The 20694-nt window shown below is 48.2% G+C and overlaps 1 protein-coding gene across 2 annotated transcripts in view; it reads left to right on the top strand.

Moving 5' to 3' along the window:
- The window catches only part of LOC115913142 (protein CEPU-1), a 388205-nt gene that overhangs the window by 197562 nt on the left and 169949 nt on the right, over positions 1-20694 (top strand). The window contains exon 1 of one of the 2 annotated variants that reach the window (XM_030965045.1): positions 12794-12859. The exons of the other annotated variant lie outside the window; for it this stretch is intronic. Coding sequence (XP_030820905.1) covers positions 12829-12859 — 31 coding nt within the window. The 5' untranslated portion in view covers positions 12794-12828. Of the gene's footprint in view, positions 1-12793; positions 12860-20694 lie in introns of those variants that run through there. 2 annotated transcript variants of the gene reach the window in all.

Consider the following 20694-nt stretch of genomic DNA (forward strand, 5'->3'; position numbering starts at 1 on the left):
GAAGCCTTTACACGGCAGCCCAAGCACAAACAATTGTTGAATCTCCTGTTTTCTTTATTAACTAACTGGGGATTCCAGGCAGCTTGAAGCCCTCAGAGAGACACAATAACCTCAGTGATGGATTGGGAGCAAAGCAGCTCCTTCCTGCTGCCAAGAGGCTGGGTGGATTATCCAGGTCTGTGTTGTTGGTCGTGAACCTAAGTTGACTCTGATTGTCTCCTGTCCATCCATGTATCCCAAGATGCTGGCAGCTGAGGGAGCAAATCCTTCCCTGCTCTGCTTGTGAGGAGTTGAGGGTGGGCTGAGATTCGTGGCACTGGCATGGGATTCCCTTCTGCCATGGCTGGCTAGGAGGGAAGAGAATCATGGAAGGATTTGGGTTGGAAAGGAGATTAAGGCTCCATCCAGTCCCACCCCTGCCATGGGCAGGGACACCTTCCATTATCCCAGGGTGCTCCAACCCATCCAACCTGGCCTTGGACACTGCCAGGGATCCAGGGGCACCCTGGGGCAGGCCTTCCCCACCCTGACAGGGAATAATTTTTCCCAGTATCCCATCTAAACCTCACCTTACCTTAAGGCCATTCCCCCTTGTTCTGTCACTACAGAGGACAATGGCCTTAAATGAGATGACAGAACACCTTCCATCTGGTTCTTCTTAAACAGGGATGTACAGATTTAGGAAAAGCAGCTTTCCAGGAGAACAGACCAGTTTCAAAGGAGTGTTTGAGCAGAAGTAAAAATGCAAGGAAAATTAAAACATTTTGCAAGATTTTAAAATATAATATTTTTCTTTTCCTTGAGGAAAATAAGTGATTTTCTGGCTCAAAATAGAAGATTGAAGCGTAGCTGAATTTTTCTTATCATTAATAAGCAAAAAAATGTGAAATCTAAAGGTCATGTTGACTTTGGCCCAACTTTCCTTGAGTTTCAGTAATTTGAGAATTTTGGTTTACAGCTTCTTTCCCCCCTCCTTCCCCACATGGGAAAGGGCAAAATTTTTATAGAGCGGGAACAGTTATTTTCTTCCCAGCTCTTTTTCTGACTGCAGAGATTTCCATAAGAACATCATGTCTAATGCCACACAAACACTCTGAGCACGGAGAAGATGTTGGGTTTTTAAAGAGGACTCAACTCCGTGGAAAAGAAATACAATTGAGTCTTCACTTGTTAGATTGTCCTTTGCCCCAGTCTCTGGGCAGAAATAGGATCTGCTATCCCAAAACACAGGGAACTGGCTCCTCTCTCTGCCCTTCTGGCTCTTGGCTTTGTTTTCTTCTATTTGCATAATTTCTCGGCTTGTTTTCCCTTCTTATTGTTTTTTCTCCTTTCGTTTCTCTTCATTTATTTCCTATTCTCTTGCTGCCTATCTTCTCTTTGATTTTTGCTTTGTTTCTTCCCTCCCTCTCTAGCCTCAAATGTGGGTACTATGAATGAGTGATTTCTAGAAGGAATAAAACCAGTTAGGGAGGCAAAAAAAAAGCAACAACATTTTCTGTGCATCATGGTGTAAAATGTACAATAATCAAGCAGAACCACTCTAAATGAATTATGGTAAAAAAAAACGCAGATTACCAACATGTCAAATACTATTAGCACTCACATTTGTAGAAGCAATGTATGCACAGAGGAAAGGTTTTATATTTTAGTTTATTTTAGCCTTTCTTTCTTTGTAAAGTGAATGCCAGCCACTCCTGACAGCTGGGTTTGGTGCCTTGAATGAATTACTAATAAAAAAAGAGAAGCAGGACCTTTTCCCAGGACCATTTCTCATGATGTCAAGTACCAAGGTGTGATTTCTTGCAGGAACTTCAGGTGTGTTCCTGTGTATGTGCAAAAGTCTCATTTCATTTGAAGGGATTAACGATCCCTTATTCCACTGGAGAAGGGAGATGCAAGAGAATCAAAACTAAAAGGCCACAGAGGAATTCTGACCAGGAATTTGATTTGCTGACATGGACCACAAAATCAAGGAAGGATGGCTGTAATTAGAGGGATTCCTAAAGAACCAAGTGTCTCCTGGCATCCTCAAGGACTGGCAGAGTTGGTAATTAGTTGGGTGGCCCTGAGGACCACTGGAAGAGGCCACCATGGCTGTTCATGTTAAATACTCATAGAATCATAGAATATCCTGAGTTGAAAGGCACCAACGAGGATTATCCAAGACCAATTCCTGGCCCTGTACAGGAGGGTCCCAGGAATACCACTGTGTGTTCTAACTCAGCTCTCCAAACAGCCAAGTTTGAGGACCTTCGATGGGGATGCTTCCCTTGTCCAAGTTTTATGAATATTTATTAATAATAATATTGCCCTCCCCATTTCATTAATAAAGATTGCTCTTGAATGATTACAGCTATTTTTCCTTGTATGGTGGAGTTTGGAAGGATGAGGAGTTCAGCCAAGAGATGAAAGCATTCTGAGTTTGGCCAACAAACCCATATCTCCACCTCGTCAGTGTTTGCTCTGGGGTGAATCCTCTGCAGAGCACAAGGAGAGCACATGAATTTGTCTCTCTTTCATAGAAGCTGCTCCATTTTGCATGAATAAATATTTATTGGGCCAGCAGGGATTTTATAGCCCATCAGCTCAGGCACTCAGCCGGGATGGAGGAGACGTGTGCCCAGGTCTCTGTTCCAACGTGTGGTTAATTATTTATCTGCAGCAGAATGGCTGAGAGAGACTGAGACAAAGAGCCAGAGGCCAAGTCTGCAGCCTCATCACTGGATCAGGTTTGGTTGCCAAGGGAGGCCATGAATTTTATCCCTGCAGATAAGTGGCTTTTTGGAGTTCAAGTGGCTTTGCTGCTCAAGATCTGAGCGGGCAGGATTAGACTGGATTTTAAAGATTGGTCCTGATAAATTCTGTTGGTCTGAGGGGAGAAGTAGAGGGTTTGTATTTTTCTAGGTGGAAGTTTTCCAAGGTCTAGGGAAAGGTGATGGCTCTTGGAAATGTCCAGCTTTTTCCAGGATGGGATAACTCTTTTCCCATCACGTGTCTTCTACTGGACCTCTATGCTCTCTTCTTCCTTGGACATCTTCCACCAATTTCCCTTCTCAAGGGACAATTTGTCCAGCCTGGATTTTGTCCAGGCTGTCATGCACCCACTTCCCAAGGAATGCTGCACAAGAGGACCTGTTTAATGCAGGAATCCTGGGACATCTCTTTGAAGAGCTCAGCATTCAGCTGAGGTGGCTGTCAAGCCACCAAACCTGTCCTGGACCAAAGGCCAGCACAGAGGTCGCTTTACCCAAGGCATTTAAACATTTAGCTTAAAGTGAGTTAATTAGCAGCTGAATTAAAGTGAAATAAGTTGTAGTCTAATAGACCCAGGCTTGCAGAAGTTTCTCCCATCCATGCTTTTCCAGAAGGGCTGCGACTTCAGAGATGTCGTGTGGTCTCTAATGAAGACACACTCTGAAGTCAGTGTGTGTCCAGCAGTTCAGACTCTCATCCTCTGCTATTGAGTGGGAAGAAAAAGGTCACCTTTGTGACCTCTCCCTGGCAGATCTTATGCCAAAGCAAAGCTCAGCTCCTTGACAGAAAGGCTGCGAAGAAAATTAAACCATACAAACCGTTTGTCGACCCACTGAGCCTTCTTCATTACTGATTTGCAAAATTATGCTGCTCTTCCTTGTTAAAAAATATCTGGGATACTTTGAAATAATTAAATAATCAAAACAATTGACTCAACTAGGAAATACTTCAGAAAAATCTGTTACTTTAGGCATCTTCTTATTAGTGGTTAATAAGAAATAATGCATTAGGTGTGAGTTAGTAATGGGAGGTTCCAGCCTTCCTAAAGCTTTGAATTTGCTCTGTAAATGAAAATAGTTTCAAGATGTAGATTTTATCTAAACCTGGATGAAGTTTAGGCTCAACTTCAGGTTGCAACCTGCTCCTATTTTGAGTTGGAGGACTAGATCAGGGGTGTCTGGAGGGCTCATCTGACCTGATGGTTCCCTGTGAAAGATGTTCTTCATGTCCTTGTGATATTGCTTGGATTTTCCCTTCAGAGTCAGTGGAAGGATGTCCCTGAGCAGTAAATCTTCATTAATACCTTGCTCTGGTTTTCTCTAAGCACTGGACTCCTGAGGAACACCAGAATAATGGCATTGAGATGGTCAGTGAGGCCTGGAGAAGCCTCCCAGCCATGGCACAGGTTCCACTTCCCAGTGCTGGTGTCTCGGCTGGCTGGGCTGTCCCAAAGGTGACAATGACTTTATCCAGTGCCATTTGTCCTATTGTAGGAGACCTCCCCAATGTCTGAATGCATGTTTCTGCTGAGGAGCAGCTCGAGGACAGCCATGTGTGTACTGCCACGTTTTATATTAAACAAAAATAAATTCCCTCTAATGCGAGCTTTTCAGACAGGTTGTCCTAATATATTAACTTCTGTCTGTGTTTTGAATAGTCAATTTCACGGTGAAATGAGTTCCTAATAATATATTTACCACCTGGGAGAAATCTCCCAGCCATCTGGAAAGGAGTGGGGATTTAGTGCCTCCAAATGGAGATTGGTTTTTTATTTATTTATTTTGCCCATGGTTTTTTCCCTCCCCCAGATCAGACCCAAAAGATGCTTTGGGTCCGACTTGACCATTGAATCAGGTTTTTGGGTCTTTTGCCCCATTTCCAGTCTGGCAGGAGTCTCCCTGCCCATGGTAGGAGGGTTGGAAATAGATGATCCTTAATGTCTCTTCCAACCCAGACCAATCAGGGATTCTGGGATTTCTTAGTGGTATGGAGGTGTCAAGAAGCACGTGGAGGTTCTCCACAGCTTCTCAGGCTGGAGACTGGTGTTAAGGCAGCATGGAGACATGTCACCTTCATCAACCTTAACCTGGGATGGCTTCTGTCCCAGGCACTGAGAACTGAGGTTTGGAGGAAGAGAAGTTTTTCTTGTAGGTGCTGGCAAAGCCTTTCCCTTCGGATGGAGATGTCAGTGATACATGACCTAAATCCAGGCCAGTTTGTGTAATACATCTTTGGAACTCCGGTAAAATAGGAGCCAGATGCAAACCAAGCTATCCCTTGATTATGTGGGGGAAATGGTGGATTCATCATCACTTGAAGTCTTTTAAGCAAGACTGATTGCCCTGCTAAAACCCAGCCAGAGCATCAGCAAGAAGTGACTGTGTTTGCTGGTGTTTGCCTGAGTGCAAGGGAATAATCCCTGTGTTTGCTCCAGGGCTCACAGGGTGAAATTGCGTGGTTTGATTTCTCCAGGCTGTCAGCTTTGATTGTCTCTTCTGGCCTTAGACACTGTGGATTGATGGAAGCTCATCATGGCCTTTCTCTTGTGTCCTCACGTAGCTTCCCCGTGTGCTTAACCCTCATCTTTTATATTGCTGGATTATGAAATTCCCATGTGGCTGAGAGAACTTGGTGCTCACCCAACACAAGTCCCTGTGGAAGGGAAATATGATGGCTCCAGGGCTAGAAAATCATTAATTTTGTTTGCAGAAGTGATAGCATTAGGGATTTTAGCATATCCCCACCCCCTGCTTTCATGCTCTGCACAGGTCGCTCATGTGACATGAAATGAAACTTTTTGCTGGGATATTTTGCACAATCCACATGGGAAATCATTGAATACAAAAAATTGCTCAGGACACATTTGCACATGTCATTGCTGGGGGAAGGACCTGCAGCCCTGCTCTTGGAATTTCTCTGTGCTGCAGGAATGTGTGTGTAACCTGGTGGATTTTATCTGCCGAAATCTATTTGCACTCCCTGCCATGGGACACCTTACACTACCCCAGGATGCTCCAAGCCCCATCCAGCCTGGCCTTGGACACTTCCAGGGATGCAGGGGCAGCCACAGCTTCTCGGGACAACAAGTTTGCCCTCCCCAAAAGACATCTTAAACCTCCTTTGTTTTTTCTGGGCTAAATGAGTTCAGGAAGCAAAGCAAGTACCAACCTCTCATTTTCCACTGTTAAACTCTGCAGGCTGGAAAAGGGTGAGGAGAAGGGTTGAAGGTCCCCTTCGACTGAGGTTGAAAGCATTAAGGTTTTATTTGTCTAAACCATTTAACCCACCTGTTTCAGCAGTGTGGGGCCAGGATGCCTCCAGCCATCCACAGTCTCTAATTCGGTGCAGACACCTGGCAGCTCCTAAAATATGTATGGGAGAGGGGAAAAGACAAAGGGAGTTCTGTTAGAGCTGCATTTTACATCAGGTTGCACCAAACCCCTGGATTTAGCTTTCCTTGAACTTGAAGCTGGCAATAATTGAAGACCAGATTTGGCAGCTGCTGTTCTGACATGATATTGCTGCTGGGTGTTATGAAAACCACTAGAGCCAGAAACCAGTGCAATATTCTCTGCTTGGAGTTTGAGCTTTCAAACATATGAAGCATCAATCTCTCACTAGCAGCTCCTGAGCTATCAGTTCCTACAATCAGGTGGAAAAGAGTCTTTCAAAAGTGCTTAGTTACTGGAACAGTACAAATGCTTTCTGGACCAGTAAATGCTTCCATGTATTGGTCCCGGACCATGATTAGGATGATAAAAATCTGGTCTCTGAGAAAATGCACTGCCTGGGTGCTCCTATTGCTGAAATGTCAGAATAAGCAGGAGGATGAGGAAGGATGCAGGGCCCTGGGATCAGTTATCTCACCCTACGGGGCTGCTTCCAGCTGTGTTCTTGATCTTATTTTTCTTTTTGTGGCCAATGAGTGATTTCCCCCTGATATTTTAATATGAAATCTTTGGTTTTGAATTTTTTAATAGGTTGATCCCGTCATCCTCACCCCATGGATTCATTTTTAAGGTTTATGGTGATTCAAGATATACTTGAAATTTTTAGACACATGGATGATCTTTGGGGGATGTGGGGGGTCAGACATACACTTGGGTCTACCTGGAATACGTAGAAAGTTTATTAATCCTTGTTTGATGTTGCCAGGATCATAACTGGACTAATTTAATTAATTGAATGAACATGTTCCATGTGTCTGAGTGCAAAGACAGCGTTGGTGTGGCTTGAGCTCTGTCTTCCAGGTTTACAAATCCAGAATCCAGCCCTACATTGGATAATCACTGCTACAAGCATCACTTTCAACTATTTAAGCTAATTTCAAATCTTTGTGATATTGCCACTGAAACTGCCAGCTATGCTCTGCAGTTGCTGTGATTTTATCAGTTATAATGGGAATTGTGGGCTTGAACACCCCAGGATGATGATTTGGGGGCTGAAGATTGTTGCTATTTTAACAGGAACTTAGTGGTGCTTGTGCTTTTGAGCATCATACCCTGGGTGAAAGCAACATTTTATCGATTTCCTTGCATAATTTTGGGTTCAAGGGACAAATAAGCCTGGAACTTTTTGCTTTTAAAAGTTTCATGGCTGGTGAGCGATGGTGTGGGGCCAGATCCAGTGGAAGGAACAAACAAACTCTGCCAGGAACCCGTTTCCTACCAACAATTTGTTTGATTGTCTCAAAATCTCTTGTTTGATTGTCCCCAAAACCACTGTGGGGTTAAATTTCCCCGTGTGACATCACAGTGGCTTCATTTATCTTGGAAGGATGTAAAAGGTGGGGATGTTTTCAATTGAAGCCATCTCCATTCTCAGCCCATTTTGCAGGAGCCGTTTTACTGGTGATGTGACACCATATCAATAACAATGAGGTTTCTCGCTGCCTGCTCTCGTTGTTTATGGAAAGGAGTTTCAGAAAACATATTATTATAGAGAATAATGGATGGGCTGTAGGGAGACAAGGAAATAATTGCATTGAGGGGGCTTGAAAACATCATAAAGCCAAGAATGGAGTTTGGTTGGACTCTAGTGTCACAAGGTCCCAAGGACTAAACTAATTCTCCATAAATCTGTGCAGCCCATTTAGACTTACAGGATTTCTTTTCTTCTCTTCTCTGCTAGATTTTTCCCCCCTCTTTTCTTTTGAAAAAACACCACAGAGGAGATGGAAGTGAATAAAAGCCACCCAATCCCCAATTATGGTGATTAATTATCTGTTTGTATTTTGTTAGCACCTATAGATTCTCTGTCAGGGGGCTGAGAGTCATCCAAGCACAGAGTAGAAAAACACACAGCCTTTTTCTAAGGAGCTTGGAGATTTTTTAAAAAAAGGAAGGAATGAATATTAAAAATAAAAACAACTAAATAATTAAAAAGGAAAAAAAAAAAAGAGCTGCTACAGAGTTGACATCCAGATCAGAAGTGTTGCCAGCACTCTGAGTGCTAAAACCTTTGCTCTGGGTTTATTTCCAACTGCCAGAGGGCAGGGTTAATGGGATATTGGGAAAAAATTGTTCCCTGTGAGGGTGGTGAGGCCTTGGCACAGGATGCCCAGAGCAGCTGTGGCTGCCCCTGGATCCCTGGCAGTGCCCAAGGCCAGGTTGGACAGGGCTTGGAGCAACCTGGGATAGGGGAAGGTGTCCCTGCCATGGCAGGGGTGGAACAAGATGGGCTTTAAGGTCCCTTCCAGCCTGGACCATTCCATGATTCTTTTCCCTCCAATTCATTCTGGAATTCTACAAATTTTGGCTGCTGTTGGGAAGATCTCAAGTTGTTACAGGCATTCATTTGTAAGCAGAGCCTGTTTGAATTAGGTTGTAAAAATAAGTCCCTCTCTGGTGCCATGGCAGGAGCTGATGAGATCCTCAGTTGTGCTGTTGGGGGAATTTGAGATTCATCCAGGCATGAGGTTGGAAGCAGTTGAGCATCTCCATGCTTACCCTGGGCATATCCACATTCCCAGTCTTGAGAGACACAGGGGAAAACAAACATCTCCCCAAAACTGGGCTGGGCTCTTCCCCTCCAGTGGTGCTCCCACTGGAAACCTCAGACTGCTATATCACAAAGCCCCCATTGACTGACCATTTCCCAGAGATGTTTTCCCTCTATTTTCCAGTCAGTCATTCCCCCCAGGCCCTGTAATTTTTATCTGCATTACATCAGTCCGGGGGAGAATTCAGAAAATCAGGACTTTGACCAGTTCTTTCAGAAGGTGATGAAAAGGCCTTTTCTGCCTCGGGGAGGGGTTGTTTGTTCCAGCCTGGAACCCTGTCATTATAATTATCATGGGATTAAACTGGTGGTGGATTAAATTGGTGGTGGCTGGTCGTTACACTTCCACGGGCTTCCTGGGATCTGAGGTCAAATTCAGGATGAATGGGACAATTTATATTCCCTGCATGTGCTGGTTGTGTCACTTTTCAGTCCTGTTTTCTCCACATTCCTGGATTTTAGGATTCATTAGTTTAATATGGAATCGTGCTGGTCTAACTCTGTCACAGCTGCCAAAACCTGCCATGACTTTCCAAGGGGATTTGTACACCTGCACCACTCTGGAAGATTCCCTGCAGTGGGAACGGCTCCATGGACACTCCCAACCCCAGCACTGCCAATGTTGGGCGAATAATGGCTTTTTAAATTCTTTTTCACAGCTTAGTTGGTGGCCAGGGCAAAGAAACTACATTGCCTTGAGGTCACCTCGGAGAAAAGTGTGGAGCTGGGTTTCTTACAGTGACGTCAACCCAGTGTTTCTGTCAAATCCTAATGAAACAGTTTATGCAAACGTGGAAACCGACCCATATGCTTCACTCAGCGTAGCCTTTTTTTAACCTTTTAGATAAATGTCAATTTTTTGGAATGACAATGACATTTCAAGTGAGAGATTGAAATGTAACACACAAGAAACATCATCCACGAGATGTTTTGACTTCTCTGCAGCTCCCTCCTCTCCCCGTTCTATTTATTTTCTGCGAAAACTGTTCGCTAAACCTGACTTGAATCCACAGATAGCTTTGGTTCCTGGAAATGACATTTTCTAGCAAACACGCCGTCAATCGAAAACAAAAAGAAATCAATCTTACAGGCTCTGCTCACCTTTGGTGCCAGAGCCAGCCCTGGGCTTTACAGCACATCGTGTTCCTCAGAACCACTGGGGCAGGGACATGTGGGTCTTCTGACCCTCTCTGACATGCAGAGCTTTTGTTTTTCCAGCTTTGCAGCCCAGGAATTCTCTGTTTTGGATCAAGTGCTGTGCTTCGGTGGCTCTCTGCAAGGCTGGAGAAGAGCATTTTGGGGCTTGGTTGCCATCCTTGCTGATTAAATGCACCAGCCAGGTTCCTCTGTAATCAAACACAAGATCACGGAATCCCAGAATGGTTTGGGTTGGGAGAGACCTTGAGGGTCAGCTTGTTTCAAGCCCATGCCGAGGGCAGGGACACCTTCTGCTATCCCAGAGTGCTCCAAGTCGCATCCAGCCTGGCCTTGGACACTGCCAGATATCAGGGGGCAGCCCCAGCTTCTCTGGGAAACCTCTGCCAGGGCCTCAGCACCCTCATAGGGAACAATTCCTTCCCAGTATCCCCTGTAACCCTGCCCTCTGGCAGTGTGAACCCATTCCCCTTGTCCTGGCACTGCAGGCCCTTGTCCAAAGTCCTTCTCCAGCTCTCCTGAAGCACCTTTAGGCCCTGCAAGGGGCTCTAAATTTTCCCCAGAGCCTTTTCCTACAGGCTGAACATCCCCAGTTCTCCCAGCGTGTCTCCATAGGAAAGGTGCTCCAACCTTTGTAGCATCTCTGTGGCCTTCTCTGGACTTTGTCCACATCCTGCTGATGTTGGGGTCCCAGAGTTGGACACAGTGCTCCAGGGGGGTCTCACCAGAGTGGAGCAGGGGGGCACCTGGTCCTGGACCTCCCTGGACCTGGTGCTGATGGTGCTGGGAGCACAGCCCAGGGCAAGGCTTGGCTTTCTGGGCTGAAAGCGCACATTCCGAGGTCAGGGAAGATCTGAGCCGGGAAGAAGAGTGTCCTTGTCACAGAGCTCTGCATTAGCATTGTGGGCACCCATCTGCCCTGGGGGAAATGGAGATATGGAATGGACAATGACACCCACAGACTTCCATGGGATGGGCAATGACAGCCACAGACTTCCATGGGATGAGCCGGGATTGGCAGCAAGGTGCTGGCTCTGGCTCAGGAGAGCAATGAAGTGCAAACCTCAAGTCCTTCATCACTCAGGCTCTTGCTTAACTGCTGGCTTGTGAATCAGTCAGTACCTACACGATTCCCTAGTCACTGTCTAGAAAGGGATAAACGCTGCTTCTCAGTGTCTCATCCAAATTGTCCTCCTTCAGCCCCTTTATTTTTCTCTGCTGATGGTGTTGGGAAAGAAAACCTTCAATTTACAGAGAGGAGATAAATCAAATCTTTGCTGTGCTGCTTTGCTTCTGTTTTACCCCAAAGAGCGCATGGGGTTCATAAAACACTTTGGGTTGGAAGGAACCTTAAAGCTCATCCCATTCCAGCCCCTGCCATGGGCAGGGACACCTTCCACTATCCCAGGTTGCTCCAAGCCCCAGCCTGGCTTGGACAGTTCTAGGAATGTGGCAGCCACAGCTTCTCTGGGCAATGACCTGGGCAAGTCACTGCTGCAGGATGGCTCTGCCCCCCCTCCTTCTGTCAGGCTGGTTTGTGGCACAGAGCAGGGCGCACCCACGTCACTCTCTCTGTCCAGTGTGAGCTCTCAACCTTCTTTACAGCCAGGGAAAATTAATGGCAAGCAGGTTTGGAAGGTAGATTATTTCATTATCATCGTAATTGGTGCTTATAATTAGTTGTTACTCTGGCGTGTGATGTGCCCTGAGCTCTGCGGCTGCAAAGTGCAGGAGCAGAAAGAAAAGGCTATTTTTATTTTATTATTAATTATGGCTGTTGTTTATTTTATTGGATATTTATGCACTTGCTGTTTCAATCAAGTAACCTCAGCTCATTTGGCTTTGCAGCAGGCAGATGGTTGGGCTTTGCCTGGCCTGGCTCTGGTTCAGCTTGGGCTCTGCCTCCTGCTCTTCGGTCAGCCGTACCTTGCTTTTCTCCTCTCCCAGGAGAAAATTTGGAATAGCTCTGCCTGCCTCGCTCTGTGCTTGTGCTGTGCATCCACAGAAATTGCAAACCCCAACATCAGTGATGCTGGATGCAGATCCCTCACTGGGCACCCAGAGAAGCATCGCTGCTTCTCCCAGCCAGGACCACCGTCAGCCCGGGCATCTTGCTGGAGGACAGAAGCCTCTTGTGGAAGGCAAACCACCCTGGAAAAGCTGCAGATATTTGCTCTGAGTCAGGCAAAGGGCCCTCTTTGTGGTGCGTCAGCCTTTCCCCGCTGAAACAATAAATGGCCTTTTCCTCGTTAGCTGATGCAACCCAACAAAGCGCCATTGATTTTGGAAGGTGCTTCATCAGTGACAGCGAGGCGGGGATGGGGTTTGCGACCCCACCGGCTTTTCCAGGCGTGCACGGACATGTGGTTGGGTTTTAATGAGCACTCTGGGCCACAAAGTGGGTCAGCACTTTCATCTTCTCTGCCTTGTCCCCCCCACCCGCTGCAGCACGGACCCGAGGATGTCACCGCGCGGTGGCAGGGGCTGCCACATCCCGGGGCTGGCCCGTGGGGGGTGGCAGTGCAGGCAGGGGTCCTGCTGGGACACGGGGCTGGAACCTGCTGATGCGGCTCCCCACGGATCCTGAGCTTTGTGCGAGTGGCCGGCATGGTGCGCTTTGAAGCCTGAAACCTCGAGCACTTCAAACGGGCAGAGGACAGGGGGATGATGTATGGGAAATTAATATCTAACAGGGCTAAAAATTCTTCTCCATGTCGCCCGAACTCCCCTGCCCAGCTGAGCTCTATTTACTTTCATCCCATCCGGAGCATTTAGCACAAAGAGACCCCTTGCACCCTTAATTTCCGAAAACACAAAGCCTTCCATTTCACCGCATCCAGCTGAAACCTTCCCCTTTTCTCTCTCATTTTCCGGCTCGCTTTTGAAACCCTCTTCTCCCTCGCTGCAGCCTCTCGGGGGATGAAGCAGCAAAGTTTGGAAAGGAGAGCAGGTCGGTAACCCTTTTGTGGCCGGTTTGGTGCAGGGAGGGCATCCTGAGGCTTCCCACACCCCAACCTTTGCGGGAGCAAAGCCCCGCCGGCACCACGGGCGCGTTTAGCACCGGTCAGTGCACGGTGGAGGGTTTGTAACTGGAAATTGGGATGCTGGAATCTCATCTATGTCGCAGTAGGAGGATAACAAGTGAGTGCTGCCTCTCTGGCACAGAGCGGAGCATCCCGGCGGAGCTGTTTTGGCTGTAGGGAGGAGGAGCAGGGAGGATGGTTTCAACATCAGGGCACCAGCCCGAGCCCGGGGGCAGCCGGGTTCAGCCCCGGGCTCTCAGTGTCGCGTTGCTCACCCATCCCTAGGGAGTGCACCCCATTTCCTTATCAGAGCTGGGGATGACTTAGGGAGGATTGCTCCACGCCAGGTGGGAATGGTGTGGGCTGGAATGAGCCTGGCATTTCATACCCCACCCCTGCACGGACAGGGAGTGCCTGAGATTATCGGGGCTGGATGGGGGAGAAAAAACGCAAAACAAGTGATGTTTCAAAACACAGCCTCGAGATTTTCCCAGGCTGATTTGCCGGCCCTCCTTTATAGGCTGGTGCAAAAACAGCGAAGGAAAAGCAGTTCTTTAGTGCTGACAGGTTGGAGGTGAGTGCTCCTGGGTGATCTCCCCGGGGCATCCCTGTGCCGAGGACCGGGCAGGGCTCGGATGATTGGGGTGGGACTGCAAATCAGGACGGTGCTGGGAGCCAGAGGCCTTCCCGTGGGGTCCGACCCCGCTCCTGCAAGCCCGGGGTCCCACCGGGAGGAGGTTTCAATTTCCCTGTAAACACACCCTGGGCTTGGTGTGCGGCATTGTGAAGCAGGGAAGGGTGGGATCAGCAGCGCCGTGCCAGCTTCCTGGCACCCAGCTTTGCCCCGAGGCCTTTGATTGCTGCAATCGTATTCCTGTCATTCCAAGAGGTGTGGGAGCGCCCAGGGCAGAGGTGCTGCTCCCTGAGCTGCTGCAGGTGGTGCTGACCCTGAACGGGAACCTGCCCTCCGCAGCTGCTAGAAGGAGGCAGGAATTGCAGTCTGGGGATGGAAACTTGTTACTGGTGTAAGGGCTGGCTGGTTTTTAACTCTTCTTATATTTATGTGTGTGTGTGTGTGTGTGTGTGTATAAATATATAAATATATAAATATATAAATATATAAATATATCTATATATAAATATATAAATATATAAATATATAAATATATATGCACACACACATATATGTCTATATACATACATACATATATATGTCTATATACATACACACCTATATATGTATATATATACATACATAAATACATATATGTGTATGTATGTATCTATATATATGTATATTTACATGTATAGATATATATGTGTATATATTTGTATATATGCCTAGAGAAGTTGTTGACTCCTCACCCTGGCAGTGTTCCAGGCCAGGCTGGAGCAACCTGGTCTAGTTGGAGGTGGAATGAGATGAGCTTTAAGGTCCTTTCCAACCCAAACCATTCTGGGATTCTCTGACTCTAATTTTCTATATATTTGTGTACATGGGGTTTTCTGCCTTATGGGGTGACACCACAGTGCATTTGCGTCCTAAATGTGCCCTGAGAGCCCAAGACTGGAGTCACAGGTGTGTGCAGTACACGGCCTTATAGGTTGATGCCTTCTTGCTGTGCTGTTTCTCTGCACCAGAGTGAAATCCTGCAGTTTTCACCTTTTGTTGCTTCTCAGCAGCCCCTGGAGAGCCCCCATTAGCACTGCTGGAGGTCTGACATCTCCTCCTGGGCATGAGCCGGGATGTGGAGCTGACCAGCCTCCCCCAGCCTCCTCAGGGACAGCTTACCGTGCCCCCAGGGGTGTCCCTGAGCAGGTGCAGGTCCCTGGCCGTGGCACCTGGAGCAGCTCCTGGAGAGCCCAGCATCTGTCAGCGCATTTCCCTGAGGGACCATCGGCTCCAGAGCCATCCCTGCAAAGCTGGGCTCCCTTCCATGGCCCGAGGGCCTGATCCTCAACTGGCACTGTGTCACCAACAAATGGCCCAGCTGGTCGGTCCGTGGCTGTCCCTGAGCAGCCAAACCTGCAGCAGCCCAGGGCCAGTTGGAGCTGCTCCCCTCTCTCTGCCTCCCACTCTTTCCCTCGCTTCTCCCTTTTAATTCTCTCCCCGTCTGTTCATCTCTCTCCCCTTCTGTTCAGCCCTCTCTATTCTTGAGCCATCCTTCTTTTCCTCTGTGAGGAAAGCTTGGGGAGGAAGGGAGGGGAGCAGTCCAACTCCATCGGTTTCTCCAATACCCTTCCCTAAAATCTCACCAGGTTTCATAATGCTCTGATAGACTTTAAGCCAATCTGCCTAATGCCACTGCAAAGGTCAATTAAATTCACCCTAAAAAATTTACTCCTGGCTCATTATACATTTGGAAAATGAGTTAGAAGCACAAGCTGCCCCAGAGGTTTCTGATATTTTCCTAATGAACATGTCTCCTAATGGAAAGAAAACCAACACAAAAGAAAAAACCTCACAGCAATTTGAAAGGAATATTTTGCTGGTCCATTGGAGAGAGCAGAGTAAGGCTGAGTGTAAGGTGAAGAGGAGGAGAGATGTGTGATGTGATATCTCAGTGAGGTCATTACACCCACCAGAGGAATTTTTTTAAGGAATTTGCTTGCCCGGGCATTTGGGCAAGAGCTTTGACCTTGTGTCCATGCCTGGCCCCTCCTGAAGGGTGGCTTGGCTCTGTGCTGCCCAGGCACATCCACGCTGGCTCTGTCTCAGTGCACTCACAGCCCACCCACGGCTTCCTTACCCCAGCAGGGTTTTGTGCTTGCAGGGACTCACAGGCTAAAGGAGGCAAAATTAATCAAGTGAATGATTAATTGCAAACTGTGACCTGGCTTGCTGAGTGACAACTTTGAAGGGCTTTTCAGGATGAAGATGCTCAATGTGAAAGGCCTTTGTGGACCCTGAGAGGGTTTTTTGGTTTGTTTTTTTTCTTGAGAGAGTGGTGAGAGGGCTCTTGAAACCCCTGTGCCTTTGAGGGCACAGATTTATTTACTGCTCATCAGATTTTCATCCTCATTTCTAACATGCAGATCCAGCCAGGTGCAGGACAGAAATAAATTCAAAGATGTTCACTGGTCCTTTGGGCACCCAGCTGTGGGTGCTCCCCACAGTGCCCAGGATTGGGTTGATTTGGAATCCCTCTCAATTATGCAGAGGTTTTGTTGAATATGAGCTGCATTTTGAATTTAGAATTTCATTTCCTGCCCTGCAAGTGGAGTTTCTCAATGGGGAGAAGTGGGGGAAGCAGAGCATCTCTCCAAAAGATTTGCTAGGTAGGAGTATAAACCATTAAGAACCAGCAGAGGTGCTTGGAATTAAAATGAAGCAAATCAAGGCAATAAAAGCACAAACGTGACTTTGTCAAAGTCATCGCATTCCCATGGGAAGTTTTACATTTCAACAAAACAGCATTTCTGGCCAAACAAACAGCCCAAATCCCTCCCATTTGTGCAGGGATTTGATGTCCTGGGATGGTTTGTTGAACAGGACTGAACGTGTAACTCCCACTGGTGCAGAGATGCCACCACTGGGTGTGCTGGGCTTCACCACACCCAGGCTTAGTCACCTGAGTCATAGGGGTCTGGTTCATCTTGGTCGTCTGCCAGCCAGGGGACACCTTCCAGCACCTAAGGAGGATTCAAGAGAGCTGGAGAGGGACTATGGAAAGGGCCTGGAGTGACAGGATAAGAAAAAATGTATTCCCATTGCTAGAGGGCAGGATTAGATGGGATATTGGAAAGAAATTCTTATCTGTGAGGGTGGAGAGACCCTGGCACAGAGAAGCTGCAGCTGCCCCTGGATCCCTGGAAATGTTCAAGGCCAGGTTGGATGGGGCTTGGAGCAGCCTGGGATAGGGGAAGGTGTCCCTGCCCATGGCAGGGGTGGAAGAGATGGTGTTCAAGGTCCCTTCCATCACAAACCCTTCCATGACCTGTGTTCCTCACAGAGAGGGCAGTTCACCCCCTCCTGCAGCAGGTGGCTGAAGGATGTGGGATACCTGGATTGCAGCCCTCTCTTTGTGTCTGGCTGAAAAGCCCAGTCTAAGCACCATCATCTAAACCAGGCTGCAGCTCCAGGCTGAGCCTCTGCCTCTCTCCAAGAAGCTGCTGGGAATTTTCTTGCAGAGCTGTTTTTTTGGCACGGGGAAAAGCTTCAGGGAAACCGATAGCCTGGGCATAACTCCCTTCAGTTTGTCTTTAATTACAGCTAGGGAAGAGGTGGTAATTACAACACACCTTTCCCTTGCACAGATCCTCAGGTGGAATCAGAGCTCAGAAATATGCATACTAATCAGGAGCCTGGCTTTTGCCAGGGTTGCTGTTGTGTTGGTTGGGATTGAGCAGAGCGGAGCTGCCCAGATGGCATCCAGGATGTGGCTGGCAGAGGAGGCTTTGCAGAGCCACGAGGACAGGGAAAGCTGTTTTCTCCCTCTTGCTACGGATATTAAGCAGGAGCTGGGGACAGCGGGATGGTGCTTGCAATGTCAATTATTAGCGTGTTTAGTAAATTACCTAGTAAATTGGCCCTTAAAATTTCCAACTGCGTGTCCTCTCTTGCACTCCAAGCCTGCAGCTGAGTTGTTTACACTCTTTCAGCGGGGAAGATGGATCAGCTCTGTCTCAGCTTCTGGACGTCTTGCAGAGAGGAGCCTGAGCTGATCCTGCACGCTGTTCCGGGCTGGGAGGCGGAGGGAGGGTTTGTGCCACAAGCACAGGAACCCTCACCTTGGCCCAGCTTAAAGCTGAGAGAGCCGTGACAGGGAAGGCAGGACCCCAGGAATCTGTGTCCTTGCCATCCACACGCATCCAGGGGCTCCCAGCAGGGTCAGTGCTGCTGGTGTGAGACAGCATCTCCCGTGGTTCTCCTGATTGCCTTCCCCCTGTGTGCTTGTTCCTGGCCAGGGCTGTGCCTGGTGCGCTGCAGAACCGCTGGCACCGGGGGATGAGCTCCTTGCCCTCCTTTTCTCACAACAGCAGGCTGAGGGAGAGGCCGGCAAAAGAGAAAGGCAGGTATCTGTGAGATGGGGAGGGAGAAGGATGCTCTGCAAGCTGCATGAGATGGGTGAAACAGTGCTGGAGAGACTTAGCCGCGGTCTGCTGGCCACTGCCTGCTCCCAAAGCTGATCTGGGGAACTTATCTCCCTCAAAAACTGGGGTTAAATAGCTGGGAGATCACTGTGGGTGAGCCTCAGGGATACTTCCCAGCAAGGGCAACCATGGTCCCATGTGCTTTTGGGCTAAATCTGCTCAGGGCCTGCCTTAGGACCTACCCTTTGGGGGTGGGACAGCATTGAGAAGGCCTGGCTTTATCTGGGACTGATCCCAGGCCAGATCCCCTTCCTCCCCCATTTCTTCCCATTTTCCTAGGTGGGATGTACATGGTCTGTTTTCCATCACAAGGTACATTTTCCCTTCTGTGCATTTCCACCTCTCCTTTTGCCTTTTCATGTGTTCTGGAAAGGTCAGCCCATCTCTGGAACATGCTTTAAATTCGCACAGAGAGCCGGGGGCAGGAGGAGAGGGGAGTGTCGTGCTGCTGCAGTTCCAGCCCTCTCAGAGGGAGGTTTGCTGCTTATTTCACTACTTTTATGGATGGATGGGATGCAGGACTGCGTGAAAACCCACCTGCAACCTGAGGAAATCGCCTTTTCTTAGCAGAAATCCCTCAAAACACAGAGTGGTGGTGTTGTAACCCTGCGACAGTGTTCACAGGGGTCCGAGGATGAGGGAAGAGATGAGGATCTGACTCTGTGTTTCAGAAGGCTTGATTTATTATTTTATGATATATATTATATTAGAACTACATTGAAAGAATAGAAGAAAGGATTTCATCAGAAGGTTAGCTAAGAGTAGAAAAAGAAATAATGAATAACAAAGGCTTGTGGCTTGGACAGAGAGTCCAAGCCAGCTGAGTGTGATTGGCCATTAATTAGAAAAAACCACATGAGACCAATCAAAGATCCACCTGTTGCATTCCACAGCAGCAGATAACCATTGTTTACATTTTGTTCCTGAGGCCTCTCAGCTTCTCAGGAGGAAAAATCCTAAGGAAAGGATTTTTCATAAAAGATGTCTGTGACATAACCCCACCGACTGTAGCGATCCGCTGTCCCCCCTCCAATCTCATCTCTTGGGGTACATCAGCCTCGTCCTTCCTCTCTCCCCGGGTCGATCCTCACCTGCTGTCACCGAGCCTCATCCCCTGGCTCCGTGTCCCGCTGTGCCGGCAGTGCGTGTCCGACCCGTTCCCCTCGCCGCCGCATCCTGCATCCCGCCGCATCCTGCATCCCTCGCACTTTTCCCGGGAGCGCCGGGGCCGCCGTGGCCGGCGCCGTGCCCCCTCCTTGTCTCCACGCCAAGCCCTTACCTTGCCTGTCAGGCGCTGCCTCCTCTCGCCGGGACCTGATGCTGCTTCATTTCTGTTTTAATTTTGCTGCGGTTTCGCGACAGCCACTGCGGGGTCAGGAGTTACAGAAAGGTTACTGGTGAGTGATGGGTATTGACATCCTTAACAGTGCCCTGACCCCATCAGTCTCGCTCTGTTCTTCTTTTTCCTTACACTTGCCCTGGTTTTTTTCTTTTAAACTGGCCTCTTTCATGCATAAAGCTGCTTCATCACATTTTACCCAAAGCTGCAGCCGGCGAGGCAGGAAGGGAAGCGCTGATTTGCCCTGGCTGGCATTCAGGGAGGCTTTCATTCTCTTATTTTCCTATCCCAGAAGCCTCGTGTGCTGCTTTTTACCCTTTTTTTTTTACCTCTGATCTGCCAGTTCATCATTCCAAATGCCCACCTGGATTGTCATGCCTGTGCCTGGGGCTGTCATGGGGGCTCACACAGACAACCAGCTCACCTTGTGCAGGGCCAGGCTGCGTGCTGGAGGCTCAGCAGCAGGAGCAAGCTCATCCCTGCTCCTTGTCTGGTGAATTCCATGCGCAAACAGCTGGGACAGCTTGTCCAGAGATATGCACCAGGCTGTAAAACCCCAGCACAGCAATTCAGGTGCAGCCTGAGAAGCTCAGAAGGAGTTGGCAGTGGGGGCAGGATAGAATTTCTACTCAAAAAAAAAAAAAAAAAAAAAAAAAAAAAAAAAAGAAAATAAGAAGCCTTATTTAATTTGTTTTGGTGAACAAGAGTAGCTTTAGATGGAATACTGGGAAGAAATTCTTCCCTGTGTGGGTGGGGAGGTCCTGGCACTGGGTTCCCTGAGAAGCTGTGGCTGCCTTATCCCTGGAAGTGTCCAAGGCCAGTTTGGACAGGGTTTGGAGCAACCTGGGATAATAGAAGGTGTCCCTGCCCATGGCAGGGGGTGGAATGGGATGAGCTTCCCATCCCAAGCCATTCTAGGATTCTGTACATCCCAGTATCTCCCCCAGCCAAGGCTCCTGGCATCCCCTCCTTGTTGCACCTCATAAACCCCATCCTGGCAGCCCGTCACTGCTTCATCTGGCCAGACATAAACCGTCACACAGGCTGTTTGGAAATACGGCACAGCTCATTTTAAACGTGCCTTATCTCCCCGCTGAGGAGCTGTTGTGGCTTAGCAAGGCTGGGTTTGCCTCCCTCCTGCAGCTCATCCACATCTCCACTCCCATCCCAGTGCTCTCCTTCCCTCCATCCCATGACAAGCTGCCGTGATGTTATCAGATGCTTCAGCACTAAAACTCCTGGCACGCAAACTTTTTTTTTTTTTTTTTTTTAAGGCTTTATTGTTGCATCCATAAAACTGGCTGGGAAAACTGCTGAAGCAGTAACCCT

Source organism: Camarhynchus parvulus, chromosome 24 (assembly GCF_901933205.1).
Source record: "Camarhynchus parvulus chromosome 24, STF_HiC, whole genome shotgun sequence".
In the NCBI taxonomy this organism is placed as follows: Eukaryota; Metazoa; Chordata; class Aves; order Passeriformes; family Thraupidae; genus Camarhynchus; species Camarhynchus parvulus.